The sequence below is a fragment of the Hypanus sabinus genome, chromosome 12 (assembly GCF_030144855.1).
Source record: "Hypanus sabinus isolate sHypSab1 chromosome 12, sHypSab1.hap1, whole genome shotgun sequence".
NCBI lineage: Eukaryota > Metazoa > Chordata > Chondrichthyes > Myliobatiformes > Dasyatidae > Hypanus > Hypanus sabinus.
This window is the reverse complement of record NC_082717.1, coordinates 993,854-1,018,448: the sequence shown is the minus strand read 5'-3', so window position 1 is coordinate 1,018,448 and position 24,595 is coordinate 993,854. Positions and strand designations below refer to the sequence as shown.

The following is a 24,595-nucleotide window of genomic DNA, read 5'->3' as shown; positions in this document are numbered from 1 at the left end:
TAGGGTCACTGGGAAGCAGTGCCTGTTCCATTATTTGACTGTGAAATCAGTGTAGGGTCACTGGACAGCAGTGCCTGTCCCGTTATTAGACTGGGGTTAAATCAGTGTAGGGTCACTGGGCAGCAGTGCCTGTCCCATTATTAGACAGTGAAATCAGTGTGGGGTCACTGGGTAGCAGTGTCTGTCCCGTTATTAGACTGGGGTTAAATCAGTGTAGGGTCACTGGGCAACAGTGCCTGTACCGTTATTAGACAGGGAAATCAGTGTAGGGTCACTGGGTAGCAGTGCCTGTCCCATTATTAGACTGGGGTTAAATCAGTGTAGGGTCACTGAGCAGCAGTGCCTGTCCCATTATTAGACTGGGGTTAAATAAGTGTAGGGTCACTGGGCAGCAGTGCCTGTCCCATTATTAGACTGGAGTTAAATCAGTGTAGGGTCACTGAGCAGCAGTGCCTGTCCCATTATTAGACTGGGGTTAAATCAGTGTAGGGTCACTGGGTAGCAGTGCCTGTCCCATTATTAGACTGGGGTTAAATCAGTGTAGGGTCACTGGGTAGCAGTGCCTGTCCCATTATTGGACTGGGGTTAAATCAGTGTAGGGTCACTGGGTAGCAGTGCCTGTCCCATTATTAGACTGGGGTTAAATCAGTGTAGGGTCACTGAGCAGCAGTGCCTGTCCCATTATTAGACTGGGGTTAAATAAGTGTAGGGTCACTGGGCAGCAGTGCCTGTCCCATTATTAGACTGGGGTTAAATCAGTGTAGGGTCACTGGACAGCAGTGCCTGTCCTGTTATTAGACTGGGGTTAAATCAGTGTAGGGTCACTGGGCAGCAGTGCCTGTCCCATTATTAGACTGGGGTTAAATAAGTGTAGGGTCACTGGGCAGCAGTGCCTGTCCCATTATTAGACTGGGGTTAAATCAGTGTAGGGTCACTGGACAGCAGTGCCTGTCCTGTTATTAGACTGGGGTTAAATCAGTGTAGGGTCACTGGGCAGCAGTGCCTGTCCCATTATTAGACTGGGGTTAAATCAGTGTAGGGTCACTGGACAGCAGTGCCTGTCCCATTATTAGACTGGGGTTAAATCAGTGTAGGGTCACTGGACAGCAGTGCCTGTCCTGTTATTAGACTGGGGTTAAATCTGGGGTTACTGGCAGAACAGTCCGTTGGGCTGGCAGCACCTGTCCCACTCTGCATCTCAAAATAAAAATATATAGGATAAGACAATTGTACTTACATCGAGCACGTACTCCTGGACAACAGCGTGTAAGATTATGGTAATGAAGATATAGAATGAGATGGTAACACAGTCACTGGTTCCGTAGACATAATAAACAACATCCCCATCTGTTAGAGGGAGAGGTAAGAACCATTAGCTGAGCAGTTGGAGAAACTCTCATCACCCTGGAACGTCGATACACCACAGCCCAACCCCACACCTCCCAACAATGGCGGTGCTGGCTGGAAGGGCTCCTGCACCTACTGTCTATTGTCTACAACAGAACACAAGGCACAAGCTCTTCTTAGATGGAAAGGCTGCTGGTGAAATCGTCTGCTATATTGCCTACAGCCCCGGATTCCTTGCTGAAGGGCAGATTATGGAAGTAATTCAGAGATGATTTGTTGAACGAATACCCCATGAGGAATGCTGAACAGACTAGGACCGTATCCACTGCTGTTTCAGAAAGTGGGAGGGGTGCGGAAGCAGATCAAAACATCAGTGGTGAGAATGTTTCCTTCAGGAGATTCCCCCAGGCTCAAAATGAAATGGTTCATTTAGATAGCATAATTTTAAGACGTTTTGAGGAAAGTACAGATGGATGTCTGAGGTGGGGTTTTCATATAGAGACGGAGTGTGGTGGTCAAAGCAGGTTTATTTGGATATTTAAGGTAAGACACATGGATGATGGAAAAATGGAGGGCTGCATGGGAGGAAAGGGTTAGATTGATCTTCAAGTAGCTGAAATGGGCAGCTCAACAGAGTGGGCTGAAGGGCCTATACTGTAATTTTCTTTAATGCCTAGTATTGTAGGGGTGTACATTCTGAGAGGGGAAAGGTTCAGAGGAGATGTTTGGGGCACGTGTTTGTCTTTACAGAGTGGTGGGTACCTGAAATGTGCTGCTGGGGGTGACCATGGAGGCTGTCACAATGACGGCATGAGGGAGACTCTTGGATGGTCAGGGAGAAAGGGAATGTGGACCTCTGCTGACACAATGGATTACTTTAGCTAGGTAAGTTTCATAAGGTGTATTTTGGTTTATTATGTACGAGGCACAATAAGAGCATTTGAATGCCATTTCCCTATACAGTTCATTATTTCTTCACATCAGTGATTTGAAGTAAAACAAGGGAGAACTATACTATAAAGTGTTATACCGAGAAAGTGCAGGCAGATAAAAAGCACTAATTGAAGGAGTGCAGAGAAAATTTCAAAGGATATTACCAGGGCTTGAGGACCTGAATCTAGTGAAGGGTTGAACAGGCTGGAACTTCATTCAGTGATTCGGATTCCTGGATCATTGGGACCATTTCTGGGGCAGGCGAGACCTGTACAAAAGGGGCAGATTGCTCTTGAATCCGAGGGGACTGGCAGGTTTACTGGAGCAGTTGGGAGTGGTTTAAACTAATATGACAGGAAGATGGGAACCAGGATGACAGAGCTGAGGATGAGCCAGCAGGTTTACAAGGAGATGATAGGGGTAACATGAATGTAAGGAAGGACAAGCCTATGATTGGGTATAAATGCAGACAGAGCAAAGAGTTAAATTGTACCACAGAGGTAAAATTCAAAAATTCAAAAGGGTGAAGAATGTATTAAATGCGTGTAAGGTGGACGCACTTGTGGTGCAATGAGAAATTGGTTGGTATACTATTGTGTGCATTATGGAGTTCTGGCTGAAAGAAGGCCATAGCTGGGAGCTTATTATCAAAGGATATACTTTGTATTGAAAGGACAGGCAGGAAGGCATAGGCAGTGGTGTGGCTCTGTTGGTAAGAGATGGAATTACATCTTTAGAAAGAGGTGACAAAGGGTCAGAGAATGTTGAATCTTTGTGGGTGGAATTAAGAAATTGCAAGGGTAAAAAAAACATTATGGGAATCATATACAAGCCTCCAAATAGTAGCCAAGATGTGGAGTTGAGATTGCAAAGGGAAAGGGTATGTAATAAGGGTAATGACACAATTGTAATGGGGGGACAACAATACGCTGGGGATTGGGAAAATCAGGTTGGTGTTGAATTGCAAAAGAGGGAATTTGTTTAACGCCTACGAGATGGATTTTTAGAGCAGCTTGTGTTTGAGCCTACTTGGGGAAATTAGATTGAGTGTTGTGTAATAACCCAGATTTTATCAGGAAGATCAAAGTAAAGGAACTCTTTGGAGACAGTGATCATAATATGATTGAATTCATACTGCAGTTTGAGAGGGAGAAGCACAAGTCACATGTATCTGTATCACAGCGGAATAAAGGGAATTACCGAGGCATGAGAGAGGAGCTTGTCCAGGTGGATTGGAGGAGGATACTGACGGGGATGACAGCAGAGCAGAGATGGCTGAGGTTTCTGGCAATAGTGAAGGATAGATAGAGTGTCTATAAAAAGTATTCACCCCTCCTCAGAAGTTTTCATATTTTATTGTTTTACAACATTGAATCGCAGTGGATTTAATTTGCCTTTTATGACACTGATCAACAGAAAAACATTGTCTCATTTCAAAGTGAAAACAGATCTCTACAAAGTGATCTAAATTAATTACAAATATAAAAAACAAAATAATCGATTGCATAAGTATTCGCCCCATTAATATACCAAATCATCACTGGTGTAACTAGTTGGTTTTAGAAGTCACAATAATTAGTTAAATATAGATCACCCATATGTAGTCAAGGTGCTTCAATTGATTGCAGTTAAAATACAGATTATCTGAAAGGTCCTCCTTCTGCTGAGTCAGTATCCTGGCAAAAACTAGTAGTAGTAGTATTAGCAGGCCTCCGTTAGTCTCGATAGACCATGGATTTGCACCTTGAAACCTTGAAAAATTTCCAGGGTGCAAGGCTGGGCAAGGTTTTTTTTGTGGAAGACCAGCAGTTGCCCAAACTGCCACCAATGTTGTCCAAGGGAAGGGCAATAGGACCCATACAGCTTGGCACCGGTGTCGTCACAGAGCAATGTGTGGTTAACTGCCTTGCTCAAGGAGACACACACAGCCTCAGCCAAGGCTCGAACTAGCGACATTCAGATCACTAGACAAATGCCTTAACCACTTGGCCACACGCCAACACTGGCAAAAACTACACCATGAAGACAAAAGAGCATTCCAATCAACTCCGCGAAAAGGTTATTGAAAAGCAAGCACAAGTTAGGAGATGGATACAAGAACAATTCCACGTCACTGAATATCCCTTGGAGCACAGTTAAGTCAATCATCAAGAAATGGCAAGAATACGGCACAGCTGTAAATCTACCTAGAGCAGGCTGTCCTTAAAAACTGAGTGACTGTGCAAGAAGGGAACTAGTGAGGGAGGCCACCGAGAGACCGAAGATAACTCTGAAGGAGTTACAAGCTTCAGCGGCTGAGATGGGAGAGACTGTGCATATAACTGTTGCCCAGGTGCTTCAGCAGTCACAGCTTGATGGGGGAGTGGCAAAGAGAAAGCCACTGTTGAAAGAACATCACATGAAATCTCAGCTAGTTTGCCAGAAGGCATGTGGGAGACTCTGACATCAGCTGGAGGAAGGTTCTATGGTCTGATGAAATCTTAATTGAACTTTCTGGCCATCAGACTAAATGCAATGTCTGGTGTAAACCAAACACTGCACAGCATCAAAAGTATACCATCTGTACCATATGCCATCTCAATCCAAATGAGAATTTGTGTCTGGACTTGAAAAGGACTGTTCCCTCACAAACTCATGCAATCTAACAGAGCTTAAGCACTTGTAAAGAAGAATGGGAAAAATTGTAGTGTCCAGATGTACAAAGCTGATAGAGACCTATCCACACAGACTCAAGGCTATAATTGCTGCCAAAGGTACATCTACTAAATACTGACTTGAAGGGGATGAATACTGATGCAATCAATTACTTTGTGTTTTATATTTGTAATTAATTTAGATCACTTCGTAGAGATCTGTTTTCACATGAAAGAGTCTTTTTCTGTTGATCAGTGTCAAAAAAGCCAAATAAATCAGCTGTGATTCAATGTTGTAAAACAATAAATCATGAAAACTTCCAAAGGGCAGTGAATACCTTTTAGGCACTGCATGTCCCACAGAAGTTGCTCTCAAATAGCAGGGGTAGGCAACTGTGGCTGACAAGGGTAGTTAAGGACAGCAAGGAAGGGGCATGTAAAGGTAGCAAAAGTGGGAAGTTGGATGATTGGGAAATTTTTAAATCCAACAGAAGGCAACTAAAAGAGTTATACATGAAGGGAAAGGCGGGACAAAGAAATGGCAAATGAACTTAATAAGCACTTTGCTTCAGTCTTTACTGTGGAAGACACTAGCTGTATATCAGAGGTCAGTGAGTGTCAGAGAGCAGAAGTGAGTGCCATTGGTATTACAAAGGAAAAAGTGCTAGGCACACCCAAAGGTCTTAAGGTGGATAAGTCATCTGGACCAGATGCACTACGTCCCAGGGTCCTGAGAGAGGTTGCTGAAGAGATAACAGATGCATTGGTCATGATTTTTCAAGAATCACTTGATTCTGGCATGGTCCTGGAGGACTGGAAAATTGCAAGTGTCACTCCACTCTTTAAGCTGGGAGGAAGACAAAAGATAGGAAGCCAGTTAGCCTAACCTCAGTGTTTGGGAAAGTGTTGGAGTCTATTATTAAGGATGAGGTTTCAGGGTACGTGGAGACTAATGATAAAATAAGTCAAAGTCAGCATGCTTTCTGTAAAGGGAAATCTTGCTTGACATATCTGTTAGGATTCTTCGAGGAAGCAACTTAATTGGATTTTCAGAAGGCGTTTGAGAAGATGCCACACACGAGGCTGCATAACAAGATAAAACCCTATGGCATTACAGGAAAGATACTGGCATGGATAGAGGAATGGCTGACAGGCAGGAGGCAACGAGTGGGAATAAAAGGGGCCTTTTCTGGCTGGTTGCTGGTAACTAGTGGTGTTCCTCGGGGTCAGCACCGGGACTGTGCTTTTCACATTGTTTGTCAGTGATTTAGATAATGAAATTGATGACTTTGTGGCAAAGTTTTCAGATGATTTAAAGACAGGTGGAGGGGTAGGTCGTGCTGAGGAAGCAATATAGCAGAACTTAGACAAATTGGAAGAATGAGCAGAAAAGTGGCAGATGAAATAGTGTGGGAAATATCTTGGGAAAAGGTACAATAGTGCAGACTATTATCTAAATGAGAGAAGGTTCAAACATCAGAGGTGCAGAGAGACTTTGGAATCCTCATGCAAGACTCCCAGAAGGTTAATTTACAGATAATGCTGAGCCTTTAGAAGACACTAGTCAGGTCGTATTTAGAGTATTGTCAGCAGTTTTGGGCCCCATATCTCAGAAGTGTCATTGGAGAGAGTCCAGAGGAGGTTCATGAGGGTGATTCTGGGAATGAAGGGGTTGAGATTAGAGGAGCTTTTGGCAGATATGGGCCTGTACTCAATGGAATTTAGAAAAATGCGAGGGGCATCTCATTGAAACCTACCGAATGTTGAAAGGACTAGATAGGGTGGATGTGGAGGCGATGTTTCCTATGGTGGGGTTATCCAGAACTAGAGGGCACAGCCTCAAAATAGAGGAGTGACCTTTTAGATCAGAAGTAAGGAGGAATTTGTTTAGCCATAGAGAGGTGAATCTGTGGAATGCTCTGCCACGGAATGCGGTGGAAGTCAAGTCCAGTGGTATAGATAAAACAGAAGTTGATAGATTCCTGATTGGTCGGGGCATCAAGGGATACGGTGAGAGGGCAGGTGTAGGAGTTGATTGGGATCCAGGATCAGCCATGATGAAATTGTGGAACAGACTTGATGGGATGAATCACCTAATTCTGCTCCTGTGTCTTATGGTCTTTATTCCCTGGACCACAGGACAATGCGGGAAGATTTGATAAAGGCTTACAAAATTGAGGGGAAAAGATAGGGTAAGCACAAACAGGCGGTTTCCACTGAGGGTGAGTAAGACTAGAATGAGAGGTCATTCGATACCTGAAACTAAAAGGGATGCAGACTCAGTTGATGCTTTTAGACACCAGCTCAAAACCTTTTTATTTAAGCTTGCTTTTGATGAACATCATTTTGTCTTTTATTTTTCTGTTTGCACTTTTACCCCATTGTAAAGCACTTTGCATTACATTGACTGTGTAAAAAGTCTCTGTAAATAAGTTATTCTTATCATATTCCATCTGGATAACCTCTGACCTGATGGTATGAAGATCAATGTCTCCAACTTCCGGTAATTTCTCCATCTTCTCTACTTTTCCATTCCCCAATCTGGTTCCCTTTGGCTCCTCCTCTTCTCCCCCTCCTGGTTTGGTTCCACTTCTCCTTCCCTTTCTCCCATGGTCCAGCCTCCTCTCCAGTCAGATTTCTTTTTCTTCAGCCATTTGACCTTTTCTACCTATCACCACCCAGCTTCTCACTTCACCCCACCCCCCCCCCCCACATAATTCCCCTACTTTCTTATTCTGGCTTCCACCCCTTCCTTTTTGGTCCTGAAGGGTCTCAGCCCAAAATGTCAACTGCTTATTCCTCTCCACAGACACTGCCAGACCTGCTGATTTCCTCCAGCATCTTGTTTCTTGGGCAAGCAGCTTCCTCCTGATCATATATTACCGTATGACATGTATACAGTACAAGCATTTAATCCCAGGGAAGGAGCAGTTTAAATATTGCATGGTCCCCAACGGCCAGATACCCAATACCACATTAATGTCTAGTCCCAGCCAGCCCAGGCCTGGTCCACCATTGAATCTGAGAAGCTCAGTTACCTGCTGTACTTGTGCTGATATTGTATTGTGGGGAGATGAACATGAAGGCAGTCTTTGCAGTAACCTAGGGAACAAAAGACAGTTGAAAATCAGTAAACGAGGGAACAAAAGACAGTGTAAAATCAGTGAGCGAGGGAACAGTGTAAAATCAGTGAGTGAGGGTACAGTGTAAAGTCAGTGAGCGAGGGAACAAAGGACAGTGTAAAACAGTGACCGAGGGAACAAAGGACAGTGTAAAATCAGTGATCGAGAGAACAAAGGACAGTGTAAAATCAGTGACCGAGGGAACAAAGGACAGTGTAAAATCAGTGACCGAGGGAACAAAGGACAGTGTAAAATCAGTGATCGAGAGAACAAAGGACAGTGTAAAATCAGTGACCGAGGGAACAAAGGACAGTGTAAAATCAGTGACCGAGGGAACAAAGGACAGTGTAAAATCAGTGACCGAGGGAACAAAGGACAGTGTAAAATCAGTGACCGAGGGAACAAAGGACAGTGTAAAATCAGTGACCGAGGGAACAAAGGACAGTGTAAAATCAGTGACCGAGGGAACAAAGGACAGTGTAAAATCAGTGACCGAGGGAACAAAGGACAGTGTAAAATCAGTGACCGAGGGAACAAAGGACAGTGTAAAATCAGTGACCGAGGGAACAAAGGACAGTGTAAAATCAGTGATCGAGAGAACAAAGGACAGTGTAAAATCAGTGATCGAGGGAACAAAGGACAATGTAAAATCAGTGACCGAGGGAACAAAGGACAGTGTAAAACAGTGACTGAGGGAACGAAGGACAGCGTAAAGTCAGGGACCGAGGGAACGAAAGACAGCGTAAAGTCAGTGACCGAGGGAACGAAGGACAGTGTAAAATCAGTGACCGAGGGAACGAAGGACAGTGTAAAATCAGTGATCGAGGGAACAGAGGACAGTGTAAAACAGTGACCGAGGGAACAAAGGACAGTGTAAAATCAGTGACCGAGAGAACGAAGGACAGTGTAAAATCAGTGATCGAGGGAACCAAGGACAGTGTAAAATCAGTGACCGAGGGAATGAAAGACAGTGTAAAGTCAGTGAAGAACTAAATGGCAGTGACCAGCAGCTGAGCAACAAAACTGTACCGGTAAAGTGAGATGGCAGTATCCCAGGAATTGACTACTTGCCTCTCTCCCAAGCTCAAAATCTCAACTGTTACTTCCCCAGTATTGATGCTGTATTCTTAGTGTATTGCTCAAGAGTTATTAAAAAAATCATACGCTGTCATTGGAGATGGTTCAGAAGAGGCTCACGAGAATTATGCCTGGAATGAAAGCGTTAATTTATGAGACGTGTTTGATGGCTCTGGGCCTGTACTCACTGGAGTTCAGAACAATGGGGGGGGGGGGGAATCTCATTGAAACCTATCGAATGTTGAAAGGCATGGCTAGAATGGATGTGAAGACACACAAAATGCTGGTGGAACGCAGCAGACCAGGCAGCATCTATAGGAAGAAGTACAGTCAACGTTTCGGGCAAGGCCCTCCATCAGGACTAAAAAAGAAGAGATATTAAGAGATTTTAAAGTGGCATGGGGAGGGGTGATCCAAAATGATAGAAGACAGGAGGGGGAGGGATGAAGCTAAGAGATGGAGAGGTGATTGGCAGAAGGGATACAGAGCTGGAGAAGGGAAAGGATCATGGGACATGGAGAGGATGGAGTGGTTTCCTCCTTTTTTTTACTCTTTTTTCTCTCCCTGCCCCTCACACAATCACTCCTTGCCTGTTCTCCATCTCCCTCTGGTGCTCCCCTCCCCCTTTCTTTCTCCCTAGGCCTCCCGTCCCATGATTTAAAACGGAAAATGTGGAGGAATTTCTTTAGCCAGGGAACAGTGAAACGGTAGAATTCATTGCCACAGATGACTGTGGAGGCCAAATCATTGGGTATATTTAAAGCAGAGATTGAAAAGTTCTTGATTAGTCAGGGTGTCAAAGGTTACAGGGGAAGGCATGAGAATGGGATTGAGAGGGCTAATAGACCAGCCATGATGGGATATCAGAGCAGACTCATTGGTCAAATGGTCTAATTCTGCTCCTATGTCTTATGGTCTTATTGTCTAAAAGTTCCAGGAACTACAAAGCTCATACCTGTACAGACCAAACCTTTTAGGCAATCACGATAGGAAAACCCAACCATTCCAGGAATTAGCCCGGGGAGATGCTTTTGCACTGTTACCACTGCTATTTCTTACACTAATAGACAGCAGTTAACGTGATCTGCTGCAACAAGCAATCGTGGGAGAAACTTAATGGGTCGAGCAGCATTGGTAGGGTGGGGGGGGGGGGAAGAGAAGAATTGCCAACGTTTCAGGTGGAGAGAGAAAGGATAGCTGGCATACAGAGACACTCGGTACATCCATCATACACCATCCTCCTGCCTTTTCCCTTTAATCTTTAAAGCCCTGACTAATCAAGAACTTATTAAACTTCACTTCAAATATACTCAAAGACTTGCCCTCCACAGCCACTGTGGCAATGAATTCCACAGACTTACAACCCCCTGGCTGAAGAAATTCCCCCTCATCACTGTTGTAAAAGGACATTCCCCTATTCTGAGTTGTGCCAACTTAGGCAATTGGAAACATCCTCTCCACATCCATTCCACCTAGGCTTTTCAGAGAGGGGAAGGGTGAAGAAAAACCATCTGGGAAGCAGTTGAGGAAGTGTGAATGAAAACATGGGGCATACAGAGATGGGAAAGAAAGTGAGATGGAACCAGCGGGGAGGTGAGAAGAGACTGAAAGTTGGAGACTCTACCAAAGGGAGATAAGCAATGCTGGATGCTGAGATAAAGGAGGTGAGAAGCTGAGAATGGAGACCATACAAAGGTGTATAGCAGATGGAACCAGTTGGGGAAGGTATCCACTGTGCAATACATGGATGAAAGTAGGAAAGGGTGGAGAACAAATTTGGTTGTTGGGGGCTGAGGAGGGTGCTTGGGAACACAAATAGGAAGAGTGGAGTAAGATTAGAAGGGAAGGTGTGGGGGACACTACAGGTAAGGGATTCTGAAATCAGGAAAACTCTAAATCGATACAAAGGTAGTCTGCAAGGCAATAAATGGGATTAGACATTGGCTTTGTGGGAGAAGCCAGAGAGTGGTAGTAGTTGGTTGCCCCTCTAACTAGAGGCCTATAACTAGTGGAGTGCTGCAGGGATTGGTGTTGGGTCCACTGTCATCTGTATCGACCATCTGGATGATAATGTGGTGAACTGGATCATTTGTTGTTAACGGCACCAAAACTGGGCGCGTAGTGGACAGTGAGGAAGGATCAGAGCCTGTCAAGGGAACTGCACCAGCTAGAAAAGTGGCAGATGGAATCTAATGCAGACAAACGTGAGGTGTTGCACTTCGGGAGGACAAATCAGGGTAGGACTTACACAGAGAACGGCAGGACATTGAGGAGAGTGGTACACAAAGGGATCTGGGAATACAGGTCCATAATGCACAGAAAGTGATGTCATAGGTAGATAGGGTTATAAAGAAAATTTTTGGCACATTGGCCTTCACAAATCAATGTACTTGAGTACAGGAGATGGGATGTTATGTTGAAGTTGTGTAAGACATTGAGGCCTAATTTGGAATATTGTGTTAAGTTTTGGTCACCTAACTACAGGAAAGATGTAAACAGAGTTGAAGGAGTACAGAGAAAATTGACAAGGATGTTACCGGGTCTGGAGGACCTGAGTTACAAGGAAAGATTGAACAGGTTAGAACTGTGTTCTTTAGAATGTAGAAGACTGAGAGATTTAATAGAGAAATACAAAATTATGACGAGTAAGTGCAAGCAGGTTTTCTCCACGGTGGTTGGGTGGGACGACAGAGGTCATAGGTTAAGGGTGAAAGGCGAGAAGTTTAAGGGAAACATGGGAGGAAAATTCACTCAGAGGGTAGTGAGAGTGTGGAATGAGCTGCCAGTGCAGGTGGTGCCTGCGAGCTTGATTTCAAAGTTTGAGGCTTGTACAGGTACAGGAACTGTAGGGGTATGGAAGACTATGGTCCTGTTGTGAGTTGATGGGAGTAGGCAGTTTAAATGGTTTTGGCATGAACTAGATGGGCTGAAGGGCCTCTTTCTGTGCGTACTTCTCTATGGCTCTAACTAAAAAATTCCATTACCACAGCTCACCTCTTCTCCCCACTTCCTTCCTGAGTCACAGAGCCAGAGAGCCATCTGCAGTGACTTTCCTCTGCTAGGTCATCCCCACAGCCGTATCCAGAGTGATCACCTGTTGTGATTTTTTTTGTACTTGTACAGTTTATCTTCTTTTACACACTAGTCATTTGTCTTTGTATGTAGTTTTTTCAATGATCCCACTGTTTCTTTGTATCTATTGCAATGACTCTCAGGTTGGCATTTGGTGATAGATACACCGATATTAGATTTACTTTGAACTGGTGAGAACAACATGTCAGAATGAAAGGAGCAGGCTGGGACTAAGGGGCTGAAATGTCTTTATTTCAACACTAGAATGATAGGTAAGGTGGATGAATTGTCTACACAGGTTGATAGGGTGGTTAGGAAGGTATATGACATGTTTGCCTTTATTCATCCTGGCAATGGGTTCAAAAGTCAGGAAGTTAAGTTGCAGCCTTATAAAACTCGAGTTAGGCTGCATGAAGAGTATTGCATACAGTTCTGGTATAGGAAGGATGTTGAGGCTTTGGAGAGGGTGCAGGCACTGCCTGGATAAGACGGCATGTACTACAATGAGTGGTTGGACAAACTTGGGTTGTTTTCTCTGGATCGGCAGAGGCTAAGGGCAGATCACAGACATTGATAAGATTATGACAGGCATAGATAGTGCAAGTTCCTTCAGGCTGTTACAGCTGGGGGTGGTATGAAGATAAGCTCCCACTACCTATCAAATGCTTCCGATAGTGTGCGGCTCAAATAGGCTTGGACAACCAAGTCCAGCTCCTGGCCTTCACATATGGCTTAGCTACTAAGTCTGGTGGAGCCGTTTCTACTCACAGAAGAAGAGGCAAGGGTGAATTACTGCGCCTTAAAACCAGTCGCTTTGGGCAGATTCGGCTTGTCAGCTGTGTTGGCAGCTCATCTAGAAGGAAAACTCCAATCTCAAACCTCCGCTGTCTAACAGCTATACCCACATGGGGAAGGCTTTGGGAGGAAAACCTCAGCAGAAGTCCAGAGTTGGAGTCCCTCATGTTGAGTTCAACACTGATGGCAACTCCTGTGATACTAATGGTGCCAAACTGTATCGGTCTCCGCCGTTCCTTTGGATTCATCAGCTGTGTGGAGAGGGAGACCCATATAGCAGCTTTTTCCCAGGGTTGAAATGTTTAATACCAAAGGGCACGTATGTAAGGGATAATTTCATTGAGAAGCGAGGACTCAGGGAATGGTGGGTGTCTGGAGGTAAGGCAAATACGTTAGAGAGAGATGTTTACACAGGTTTATTAATGTGAGGAAAATGGCAGGATAGGGAGATTGTGTAAGCATTTGATTAGTTATTTAATTGGTTTGGCACAACACTGTTCCTGGGTTGTACTCTTCTATAAACTTTGAGCAAATCACCACAGGGTTAATAAGATCACAGTGTTAAATACGAGTGTCAGAGATTGGTGTTGGATAAGTAGGTTTGAATCTGTAGGCACTGAAGTTCCAACAGAACTTCACTGGGACAAGTGTGCTGACGAATCACATAACCAGGGATGTGGAAAGTCAATAGTAGGGGTTGGGTTTAATTGTTTGGAATTGTACAGACAACATACAAGATGGAGATTAGTGTTATTTGTCATATACATTGAAACCTGCACCAAAACATACGTTTGCATCAAATCAGCAGGGACTAAGCTGGGCAGCCAATGAGTGTCACCATATCAACAATTTACCAACCCTAACTGTGTCACCATACGAACACAGCAACTCATTAACCCTAACCATGTCACCGTGCCTACACAGCACTTACTAACCCTAATTGTGTCACCATGCCCCAATTTACGAACCCTAATTGTTACATCTCTGGAATGTGAGAGGAATCCCAGGCAGTAACTGGGAGAATGTACAAGCTCTTTACAGACACAGGCAGGAATTGAACCCTGTTGCTGGAAAGCATTGTGCTAACTGCTACATCAACGTGTTGCCCAAAAGGGAAAGAGTGTGCAGGACACTTACTAACCTCCAGAATATGACCAGATGCTTAGAAAGGGATAAGAATTTAACTTCAGGCAACATGAAAAATTGGAAAGGGTGGTAAACACGTCTGAAGGCGTTATATTTGAATGCATGCAGCAAACAGATACAGAATAAGGTAGATGAACCTGTTAAGAGACTGGGAGGTATGATGCTCTGGGCATCAATGAGTCGTGGCTGAAAGATCATTGTTGCAAGATTAACATGATGAAGGCTCTCAATCTAAAATATTGACTTATTCCCCCTCCATATATGCTGCCTGACCCAAGTTCCTCCAGCAATTTGTGCATGTGTTGCTCTGAATTTCCAGCATCTACAGAACCTCGTGTTAATTGGAGCTTAACATCCAATGATACACATTGTATAGAAAAGACAGGCAGGTAGGTGGAGGTGGTGGGGTGGCTTGGTTGGTAAAAAAAAGAAATCAAATCCTTAGAACGAGTTAATATAATTGGAAGATATAGAATCCTTGTGTGGTTAAGAAACTACAAGGGTAAAAAGATCCTGATGAGAGTTATATACAGGCCTCTGCCAGGATGTGGGCTCCAAATCACAAGGGAAGATAGAAAATGCATGTCAAAATTGCAATTTTATGATAGTCATGGGGAGGTTTATTATGCAGGTAGACTGGGAAAAATCAGGTTGGTGCTGTATTCCAAGACAGAGAATTTGTAGAATGCCTACGAGATGGTTTTTTGAGAACAGCACGTAGTTGAGCCCATTCAGGGAAAGGCAATCGTTGATTGGGTGTTGTGTAATCAACCCCATTTGATTAAGGAGCCTAATATAAAGGAACCCTTAGGAGAAAGTGATCATGAAAAGATAGAGTGCAGTTTGAAACGGAGAAGATAAAGTCAGATGTATCAGTATTACAACAGAATAAAGAGAATTACAGAGGTATGAGAGTGGAGCTGGCCAAAGTTGATTGGAAGGGGACACTAGCAGGGATAATGACAAAACATCAATGGCTGGAGTTTCTGGGAAAAATTTCAGAAGGCACAGGATAGATACATCCCTAGGTTGTTCAGTTATATTGATAGTGAAAGAACATCTGGGGAGGGACGAGATTTTCTCAGAGACCGTCAGGGCCGTCTAAGTGTAGAGCCGCATGAGATGGCTGAGATGTTCAATGTCTGTTTCTTCTTGGTATTTACCAAGGAGGAAGGAGGATATCATGGATGCCCAAGAAATGAGAATAAGTTATGAGGTCTTGTAACATCTGAATATTTCAAGGAAGGACGTATGTGCAGCCTTGAAGTACATTAAGCTGGGCAATTCCCTTGGGCTTGACCAAGTGCACCCCTGGACCTATGGGAGGCCAAGGAAAAATTGCCTAGTCCCCATTCTGGCCTCTTACCTCAGTTCACCTGCCTATCACCGCCCCCTGTTGTCCCTCCTCTTTTTCTTTCTCCATTGATACACTCTCCTTTCCAGTGTTTTACCTTTCCTACCCAACTAGCTTCACTCATCATGTTCAGTTCTCAGCCTGAAACGTTGACTGTCCATTTCCATAGATGGTTCCTGACCTGCTGAATTCTTCCAGCATTTTGTGTGTGTTCCTTTGGATTTCCAGCATCTGCAGAGTGTCTTGTGTTTGTGGAGGCCCTTGTATTGAAAATTGCTTCGATGTTAGCCACTGATGAGGTTCCAGAAGACAGGAGGGTGCCCAATGTTGTTCCATTGTTCAAGAAGGGTAGCAAGGACAGGCCAGAGAACTCCATGTTGTTGAGCCTGACTTCAGTTGTAGGGAAGTTACTAGAAGAAATTCTGAGGGACAAGATCTACCATCACATGGACAGTCAACACCTAATCAAGAATAGTCAGTGTGATTTTGTGTGTAGGTCATGCTTGGCAGATCTTTTGGAATTTTTAAAGAGGTAACTAAGGGGATGATTGACGGTAGGGCAGCAAACGTTGTCCAGATGGACTTGAGCTCCCACATGACAGACTTATATGGAATCTTGAATGCCCTGTGAATGGACTTTAGTAAGATCTTTGACAAGGTCCTGCATGATATAGGTTGCATGGGATTCAGGGAGCTGGCAAAGTTGATTCCAAATTGCCTCGTTGATAGGAAGCACAGGGTGATGGGTGAAGGTTGATTCTCCATAAGATCATAAGACATAGGAGCACAATTAGGCCATTTGGCCCATCGAGTCTGCTCCGTCATTCAATCATAGTTGATCCTTTTTTTGTTCCTCCTCCTTAACCCCATTTCCCAGCCTTTTCCCTGTAACCTTTGATGCCATGTCCATTCAAGAAGCTATCAACCTCTGCCTAAAATACATCCAATGACCTGGCCTCCACAGCTTTACATGGCAACAGATTCCACAAATTCACTACTCTCTGGCTAAAGAAATTTCTCCACACCTCTGTTTTGAATGGACACCCCTCTATTCTGATGTTGTGCCCTCTTGTCCTAGAGTAACACCTTTCTACATCTACTCTGTCTAGGCCTTTCAACATTTGAAAGGTTTCAATGTGATCCCCCTCATCCTTCAGAATTCCAGCGAGTACAGACCCAGAGGCATCAAACATTCCTTGTATGATAACCCTTTCATTGCTGGAATCATCCTTGTGAACCTCCAATGTCAGCACATCTCTTCTAAGATAAGGAGCCCAAAACTGTTCACAATACTCAAGGTGAGGCCTCACCAGTGCCTTATAAAGCCTCAGCATCACATCCTTGCTCTTATATTCTAATCCTCTTGGAATGAATGCTAACATGGCATTTGCCTTCCCCACCACTGACTCAACCTGTGTGTTAACCTTTAGGGTGTTCTGTACATGGACTTCCAGGTCCCTTTGCATCTCAAATTTTTGGATCTTCTCCCCATTTAGAAAATAGTCCGTGCATTTATTTCTACTACCAAAGTGCATGACCATGCATTTTCCAACATTATATTTCATTTGCCACTTTCTTGCGCATTCTCCTAATCTAAGCCGTTCTGCATCCTACCTGTCTCAACACTACCGCTCCCTCCACCAATCTTTGTATCACCTGCAAACTTGGCAACAAAACCATCTTTTCCATCATCTAAATCATTGATTTACAGCATAAAAGGAGTGGTCCCAAAACCGACCCCTCAGAGCACCACTAGTCTCTGGCAGCCAATCAGACAAGGATCCTTTTATTCCCACTCGCTGCCTTCTTCCAATTAGCCAATGCTCTAACCATATTAGTAAAATTCCTGTAATACCATGGGCTCTTAACTTGGTAAGCAGCCTCATGTGTGACACCTTGTCAAAGGCCTTCTGAAAATTGAAACAAAAATCCACTGTATTCCCTTTATCTATCCTACTTGTAATCTCAAAGAATTTCAACAGGTTTGTCAGGCAGGATTTTCCCTGAAGGAAACTGTGCTGACTTTGTACTACATTGTCCTGTGTCACCAAGGACTACATCATCTCATCCTTAACAATTGACTCCAACACCTTCCCAATCACTGAGGTCAAGCTAACTAACGATATCTCTTTCAGAACCCTAGGGTGCAGTTCGTCTGGTTCAGGTGACTTGTGTACCTTTAAGTCTTTCAGCTTTTTGAGCACCTTCTCACTTGTAACAATAACTGCACCCATTTCTCTTCCTTCACACACTACAACATCAGGCATTCTGCTAGTGTCTTCCACAGTGAACACTGGTGCAAAATACTCATTTAGTTCATCAGCCATCTCCTTGTCCCCCATTATTATTCTCCTGCCTCACTTTCTAGCAGTCCTATATCCACACTCATCTCTCTTTTATTTTTAACATACTTGAAAAAGCTTTCACTATCCATTTTGATATTACTTGCTAGCTTGCCTTCATAGTTCATACTCTCCATTGCAGGCCTGACTAGTGGGATGTATAGGGATAGTGTTGGGACTGCTACATTCATTACTTATGTGAATGATTTGGAGTGAACACACTTGACATGATGAGCTAGTTTACTACATTAAGGAGTATCTTTGACAGCGAAACAGACTACTGCGATCTTGATCAGCTAGGGAGCTGTGCTCAGTAATTGTAAAGTGGTGCTGCACTTTGGACAGTCAAACCAGGGTAGGAGCGCCTGATTCCATGCTGGATGTTGTCAGATTTTCAATCCCGCCTCTGACAGTTCTGGGTATGCGGGGTGAGGTGGAGGCAGTTACAATTACAACATTGAAAAGCACCTGGACAAGGATAGGAAACGCCCGACTCAAAGCGGCCCATACGCACCAACTTTTCTGAAGTTGTACTAGCTCAGGAGGTATCGTATTCAACACGGGTGAATTGGCCCAGAATGTATGACGAGGACACTCTCTCGGACAATCCACTCTCCAATTTAACTCCCTCCTCCCAAACCTTCATTGCACAATCCCTCTCAAACCTTTACCACATCTCACCTACTCCACCACACATCCAAATCCCTCTCCACCTCCTAACTCCCTCTTCCACCCCACATCTCCCCTCCCCTCCTTACAACCTCCACCTGGGAGACGTGGCGCTCTCCCCCCCACCACCCCCAACACGCTGACAGGCCGCGGCATCTTGGACCCGGGGCGGGGTCCAGTTTGGATGTTGGGCGGGGGAAGGAAGCGAACTGGGGACGGGGGAGTACCGGGAGCGCGGGTGCTGCCCCGTCCCGGGGTGAGACGGGGGCGCGCAGGACCCAGACCACGGCCGAACTTTTTCTAAGTTGGTGAAGTTGAGGCGGTTCGGGTCCCGGACAAGAATAGCTCTTCCCCCGCGCCCTGGATCCCGTCCGCAGCACCGGGTCGGCTCACTGCCGCCTCACCTCGAACATAAGACCGATGAGCACCAAGACAACGAGGACGGCGGCGATGTCCGCCCGGTTCTGAATCACGAATTCGTGGCTAAACACCGAGTGCGCTCGGCCGCGCCGTCGGAAGGCAGCCATGGCCGAGCGCGCCCCCGCCTACCGCGCTCCCGTCGCTGCAGCTTAAAGCGGTAAAGCCGCAAGACAGCGCTGGGGCCCATCGGTATCGGAGGCGAGCGGATTCTCAGATCAGATCAGGACGGGAGCTGTGCGCCGTGTGTCCGTGTCGAAAGTTTTGTAATCAATCTAAATCCTATCTTCCGCAGCAATGATCTATTCCCTGTTCATGTGACTTCACCAACTTAGGAAAAGAATATAATAAGTTAGGCTTCATAATCAATTGGTCAGGTCGCACCTGGACCATCGTCAGCAGTTTTGGACCTTTTAGCTGAGAAAAGATATGCTGGCATTGGAGAGGTCACAGAGGAGGTTCAGGGAAATAATTCCGGGAAGGAAAGGGTTAACATGAGGAGCTTTTTTTGGCTCTGGGGATTTACTCACTGGAATTTAGAAGAATGGGGATCTAATTGAAACCTATCGAATGTCAACAGAGTGCAGACGGAGAGGATGTTTCCCATAGTGAGAGAGTCTAGGTCCGGAGGGCACAGCCTCAGAATAGAGGGACATCCATTTATAACAGAGATGTGGAGGGATTTCTTTAGCTAGAGGCTGATGAATCTGGGAACTCATTGCCACAGGCAGCTGTGAATCACGTCATTGAATACATTTAAAGTGGAGGTTGATAGATTCTTGGTTGGTCAGGGCATGAAGAGATACTTGGGGGGGATTGGGAATACTTGTGAGGGAAATGGATCATCCAGGGTCCTGATTAGTAAGGGTGTGGAAGGCTGTGGGGAGAAGGCAGGAGAATCTGTTTGAGAGGGATAGTAAGTCAGCCATGTGGAATGTTGGAACAGACTCGATGGGCCAAATGGCCTAATTGTGTTTCTATGTTCTATCCAACAGTATTGCAGTGCCTGCCTACACCAGCCCAGGCACTCACCACTCACTCCGAACTCCCCCTTGCATTTTAAATCTCTGCCATTTGATATTTGACATTTCTACCCTGGCTATGCCTCTCATAATTTTATAGATGTGCCTAGGTCTTTCCTAGCCTCAGACACTTTGAGAGAAATAATCCCAAATGTGTTCATGTTTACGGTTAGTGCAGAAATCACCACAGTGACACAGCCTCCACACCCCTCCTGTAATGGGATTCCAGTAGAAAGAAGTTTGTGTGGATTTAGCATGTCAACAAAAATTTGAGAAATCTGCACAGTGACCAGGAACGGAGAAGTCTGCAGAGGGTCCATCACAACAAAGCTCACTCCATCTACAAGGAGCATTGCCATGAGAAAGGCACCTGGTTCATCATGGACCCCACCATCCAGTCCATGCTCTCCTCTTTCTGGGCACAAGAGCCAGTTGCTCCCTGAGTGTTGCTTCTGCCTCACCTCGAAGAGGAGGTCCAGTACTGCACCCTCCTGAGTAAGCTCCTCCAGATACTGACTCAGGAAGCCATCCTGAAATCTGAATTCAGGGCTGCCATGGTAGTGTGAGTGACCTGGGTTCAATTCTGCTGCTGTCTGCAAGGGGCATGGACCCTTGTGTTTTGTTACTCTGAAACATAAAACTACTCAAAAGAAAAGGTGGGAGCCCAGAGATAACATGTTTAATTTCATTTTTACTTTAAGCAAAGCGTGCTTTTGGCACTGTGGTCTGAAGGCGTATGCCATTCATGAACTTCGTACATGTAACTCAAAGCTAATTATGTAAACAATAAAGAATGCTTAATCAAACAATGTTTTTGAGGATGTGACTAAACACATTGATGAAGGTAGAGCAGTAGATGTAGTGTATATGGCTTTCATCAAGGCATTTGATAAGGTACCCCATACAAGGCATATTGGGAAAGTGAAGAGGCATGGGATCCAAGGGGACATTGTTTTGTGGATCCAGAACTGGCTTGCCCACAGAAGGCAAAGAGTGGTTGCAGACGGGTCATATTCTGCATGGAGGTTAATCATCAGTGGAGTGCTTCAGGGATCTGTTCTGGGACCACTACTCTGTGATTTTTATAAATGACCTGGATAAGAAAAGTGGAGGGATAGTTTAGTAAATTTACTGATGACACAAAGGTTGGGGGTGTTGTGGATAATGTAGAGGGCTGTCAGAGGTTACAGCAGGACATCAATAGGATGCAAAACTGGGCTGAGAAGTGACAGATGGAGTTCAACCCAGTAAAGTGTGAAGTAGGTAGGTCAAATCTGATGGCAGAATATAGTATTAATGGTAAGAGTCTTGGCAATATGGAAGATCAGAGGGATTTTGGGGTTCGAGTCCATAGGACACTCAAAGCTGCTGCACAGGTTAACTCTGTGGTTAAGAAAGCATACAGTGCATTGGTCTTCATCAATTATGGGATTAAGTTTAAGAGCCGACAGGTAATGTTGCAGATATATAGGACCCTGGCCAGACCCCACTTGGAGTACTGTGCTCAGTTCTGATTACCACACTACAGAAAGGATGTGGAAATCATAGAAAGGGTCCAGAGGAGATTTACAAGGATGTTGCCTGGATTGGGGAGCATGCCTTATGAGAATAAGTTGAGTGAACTCAGACTTTTCTCCTTGGAGTGACAGAGGATGAGAAGTGACCTGATAGAGGTGTATAAGATGATGAGAGGCATTGATTGCATGGATTTTTCCCAGGGCTGAAAGGGTTAGCACGAGAGGGTGCAGTTTTAAGGTGCTCAGAAGTAAGTAGTCAGGATAAGTTTTTTACACAGGGAGTGGTGAGTGCATGAAATGGTCTGCCAGCAGCGGTGGTGGAGGCGCATATGATAGGATCTTTTAAGAGTTTCCTGGTCAGTTACATGGAGCTTCGAAAAATAGACGGCTATGGGTAAGTTGTAGGTAATTTCTAAGGTAAGGACACGTTCGGCAGTTTTGTGGGCCGAAGGATCTGTATGGTGCTGTAGGTTTTCTATGTTTCTAATATATTTACAATATAACTCTAATGTGACTGAGATATTAAATAAATTGCTATGTCTATAATACAGCTAAAATAAATATCAAATGAGTAAGTTCACCTTTACCATGCCATCCCACGCCTGCACTTTGGAAAGTCCACTCTCATCATAGAAGCAGAGACTATAGAGAGCAGCACCAGCGGTGGGAGCCTGAATGAATACATCACTGTTGTCACTGACTTCATCTAGACCTGTGTGGATGAGTGTGTGCCTTTGAGAACATACCAGACATACCCAAACCAAAAGCTGTGGATGAACCAGGAGATTCACAATCTGCTGAGGGCTACATCTGTGGCCAGGTACGACTTACAGAAAGCTATTTTAAGAATGTAAAAATCAATTCTGGTTGAAGTCAGAGATGGAATTGGATGCACATCAGCTCTGGCAGGGTTTGTAGGCCATTACTTTCTGCAATGCAAAACCCAACATGAGTGGCAGTGATTCTTCACTCGCAGATGAGCTCAACACCTTTTATGCTCACTTTGAAAGGGAGAATAAAACTACACCTTTGCCAATCCCTAAAGCTTCCAGTGACTCTGTGATCTCTGTCTCTAAGGCCAACATCAGCACAGCTTTCAAGAGGGTGATTCCTCACAGGGCATCAGGCCCTGATGCTGTACCTGGTAGGGCTCTGAAAACCTGGGCCAACCAACTGACAGAAGTGTTGAAGGTCGGACGTTCCCACCTGTTTCAAACATACCAGTGGTCAAGAGCAGCACTTGAGTGTCTCAGTGACCATTACCCAGTAGCACTCATATCTACTGTGATGAAGTGGTTTGAGAGTTTGTTCTTGGCTAGAATTAACTCCTGCATAAACAAGAACTGCAATTTGCCTGCTGCCACAACAATTCAACAGTGGATGTGATCTCATTGGCTCTCATGCAGCCTCGGACCATCTGGACAATAGCAACACCTACATCAGGCTGCTTTTTATTCATTACAACACAATCAAACCCTCTGTTCTGATCAACAAGCTCCAAAACCTGGGCCTCTATACCTCTCTCTCCAACTGGCTCCTTGACTTCCTCACTGGGAGATCAGTCTGCAGATCAGAAATAACATCTCCTCCTCACTGACAATCAACACTTATCCCATTGCTTTACCTTCTCCACATCCATGACTGTGTGGTTGGGCACAGGTCAAACACCATTTATAAATTTCCCAAAGATACAACTATTGTTGGCAGAATTTCAGATGAGTAAGATAGATCAGCAGTTTGAGTGGTGTTGCAACAAAAACCTTGGACTCAACATCAGTAAAACCAAAGAACTGATTGTGGGCTTCAGAAAGAGGAAGCCAAAGGAACACACACCAGCACTAGTCCTCATTGAGGGATCAGCAGTGGAAAGGTGAACAGTTTTAGGTTCCTAGGTGTCACCATCTGAGTTCCTATTCTAGGCAATTACAAAGGTACGAAGGCAACAGCATTTCATCAGGAGTATGAGACTCCAGCAAATTTCTACAGATTACTGTGAAGAGCATTCCAACTGGTGTGAAGGGACCACTATACAGAATCGGAAAAACCAAAACAAAAGTGTTTCACCTGCATCGAGGACACCTTCAAAAGGTAGCATCCATCATTAAGAACCCCTATCACCCTGGATATGCCCTCTCCTCATTGCTACCATCAAGGAGGTACAGGAGCCCAAAGACACCCACTCAATGTTTCAGGTCATAGTTTTATTCCCATTGTATAGAATCTAAATCAAGAGAACTGAGTTTGAAGGTGAGAAGAGTAAGATTAAGGGGACATGAGTTTTGCACATAGATGGTGCTGGGATATGGAATGAGCTGCCAGAAGTTGTTAGGGAGATAAGTATATCATTTAAAACACGTTTCCTTGAACAGAAAATCCTACCAAAAGTAGCCTTTATGGTCCAGTCTGAAGCCCTCCCCACCATCTACATATCTACACGAAGTGCTGTCTGAGGAAAGCAGCATCTGTCATCAGGGACCCCCACCACCTGGGCAATGCTTTCTTCTCACTGCTACCATCAGAAGGAGGTACAGGAGCCTCAGGACCCACACCACCAGGTTCAGGAACAATTATTACCCCTCAGGCTCTTGAACCAGAGGGATCACTAAACTGTTTCGACAAACTATGGACTGACTTTCAAAAACTCTTCATCTCATTCTCAATAGCTGTTGCTTATTTAATAATTCTTGTTTTCCTTTTATATCTGCATAGTTGTTTGTTTTTTGCACATCTGTTGTTTGTCCATCCTGTTGGGTGCTGTTTCTCCACCACTGTTCCTGTACATGAAAAGACCAAGGAAACCTGCCTGAATGACCGGCGTCTTGTTGCACTCACCTCAATAATAAGCAAATGCTTTGAGAGCTGGTCAAGGATTAGATCTGCACCATGCTACCATCCACACTGGAACCCTACAATTCGCCTACTGACACAACTGATCAACAAATGACACAATAGCCACAACTCCACACACAATCTTTACACATCTGAAGAAGAATGCTTATGTGAGAATGCTGTCCTTGGACTACAGTTCACCATTCAACACCATAATTCCCTCCAGGCTTGACAAGAAGCTCAAAGACCTCAGCCTTCACCTTGCCTTGTGTAGTTGGATCCTGTCCTGTCAGATTGCCAGCAGGTGGTAAGAGTGGGCT

General features: G+C 44.7%; 1 protein-coding gene across 1 annotated transcript in view; it reads right to left on the bottom strand.

Moving 5' to 3' along the window:
- The window catches only part of LOC132402547 (translocating chain-associated membrane protein 2-like), a 67,983-nt gene extending 48,933 nt beyond the window's left edge, over window positions 1-19,050 (bottom strand). Inside the window, 3 exon segments of the mRNA XM_059985410.1 lie at window positions 1,238-1,347; window positions 7,952-8,015; window positions 18,895-19,050. Of these exon segments, the coding sequence (XP_059841393.1) occupies window positions 1,238-1,347; window positions 7,952-8,015; window positions 18,895-19,017 (297 nt within the window). The 5' untranslated portion in view covers window positions 19,018-19,050.
- Between the last annotated feature and the right edge of the window lie 5,545 nt (window positions 19,051-24,595).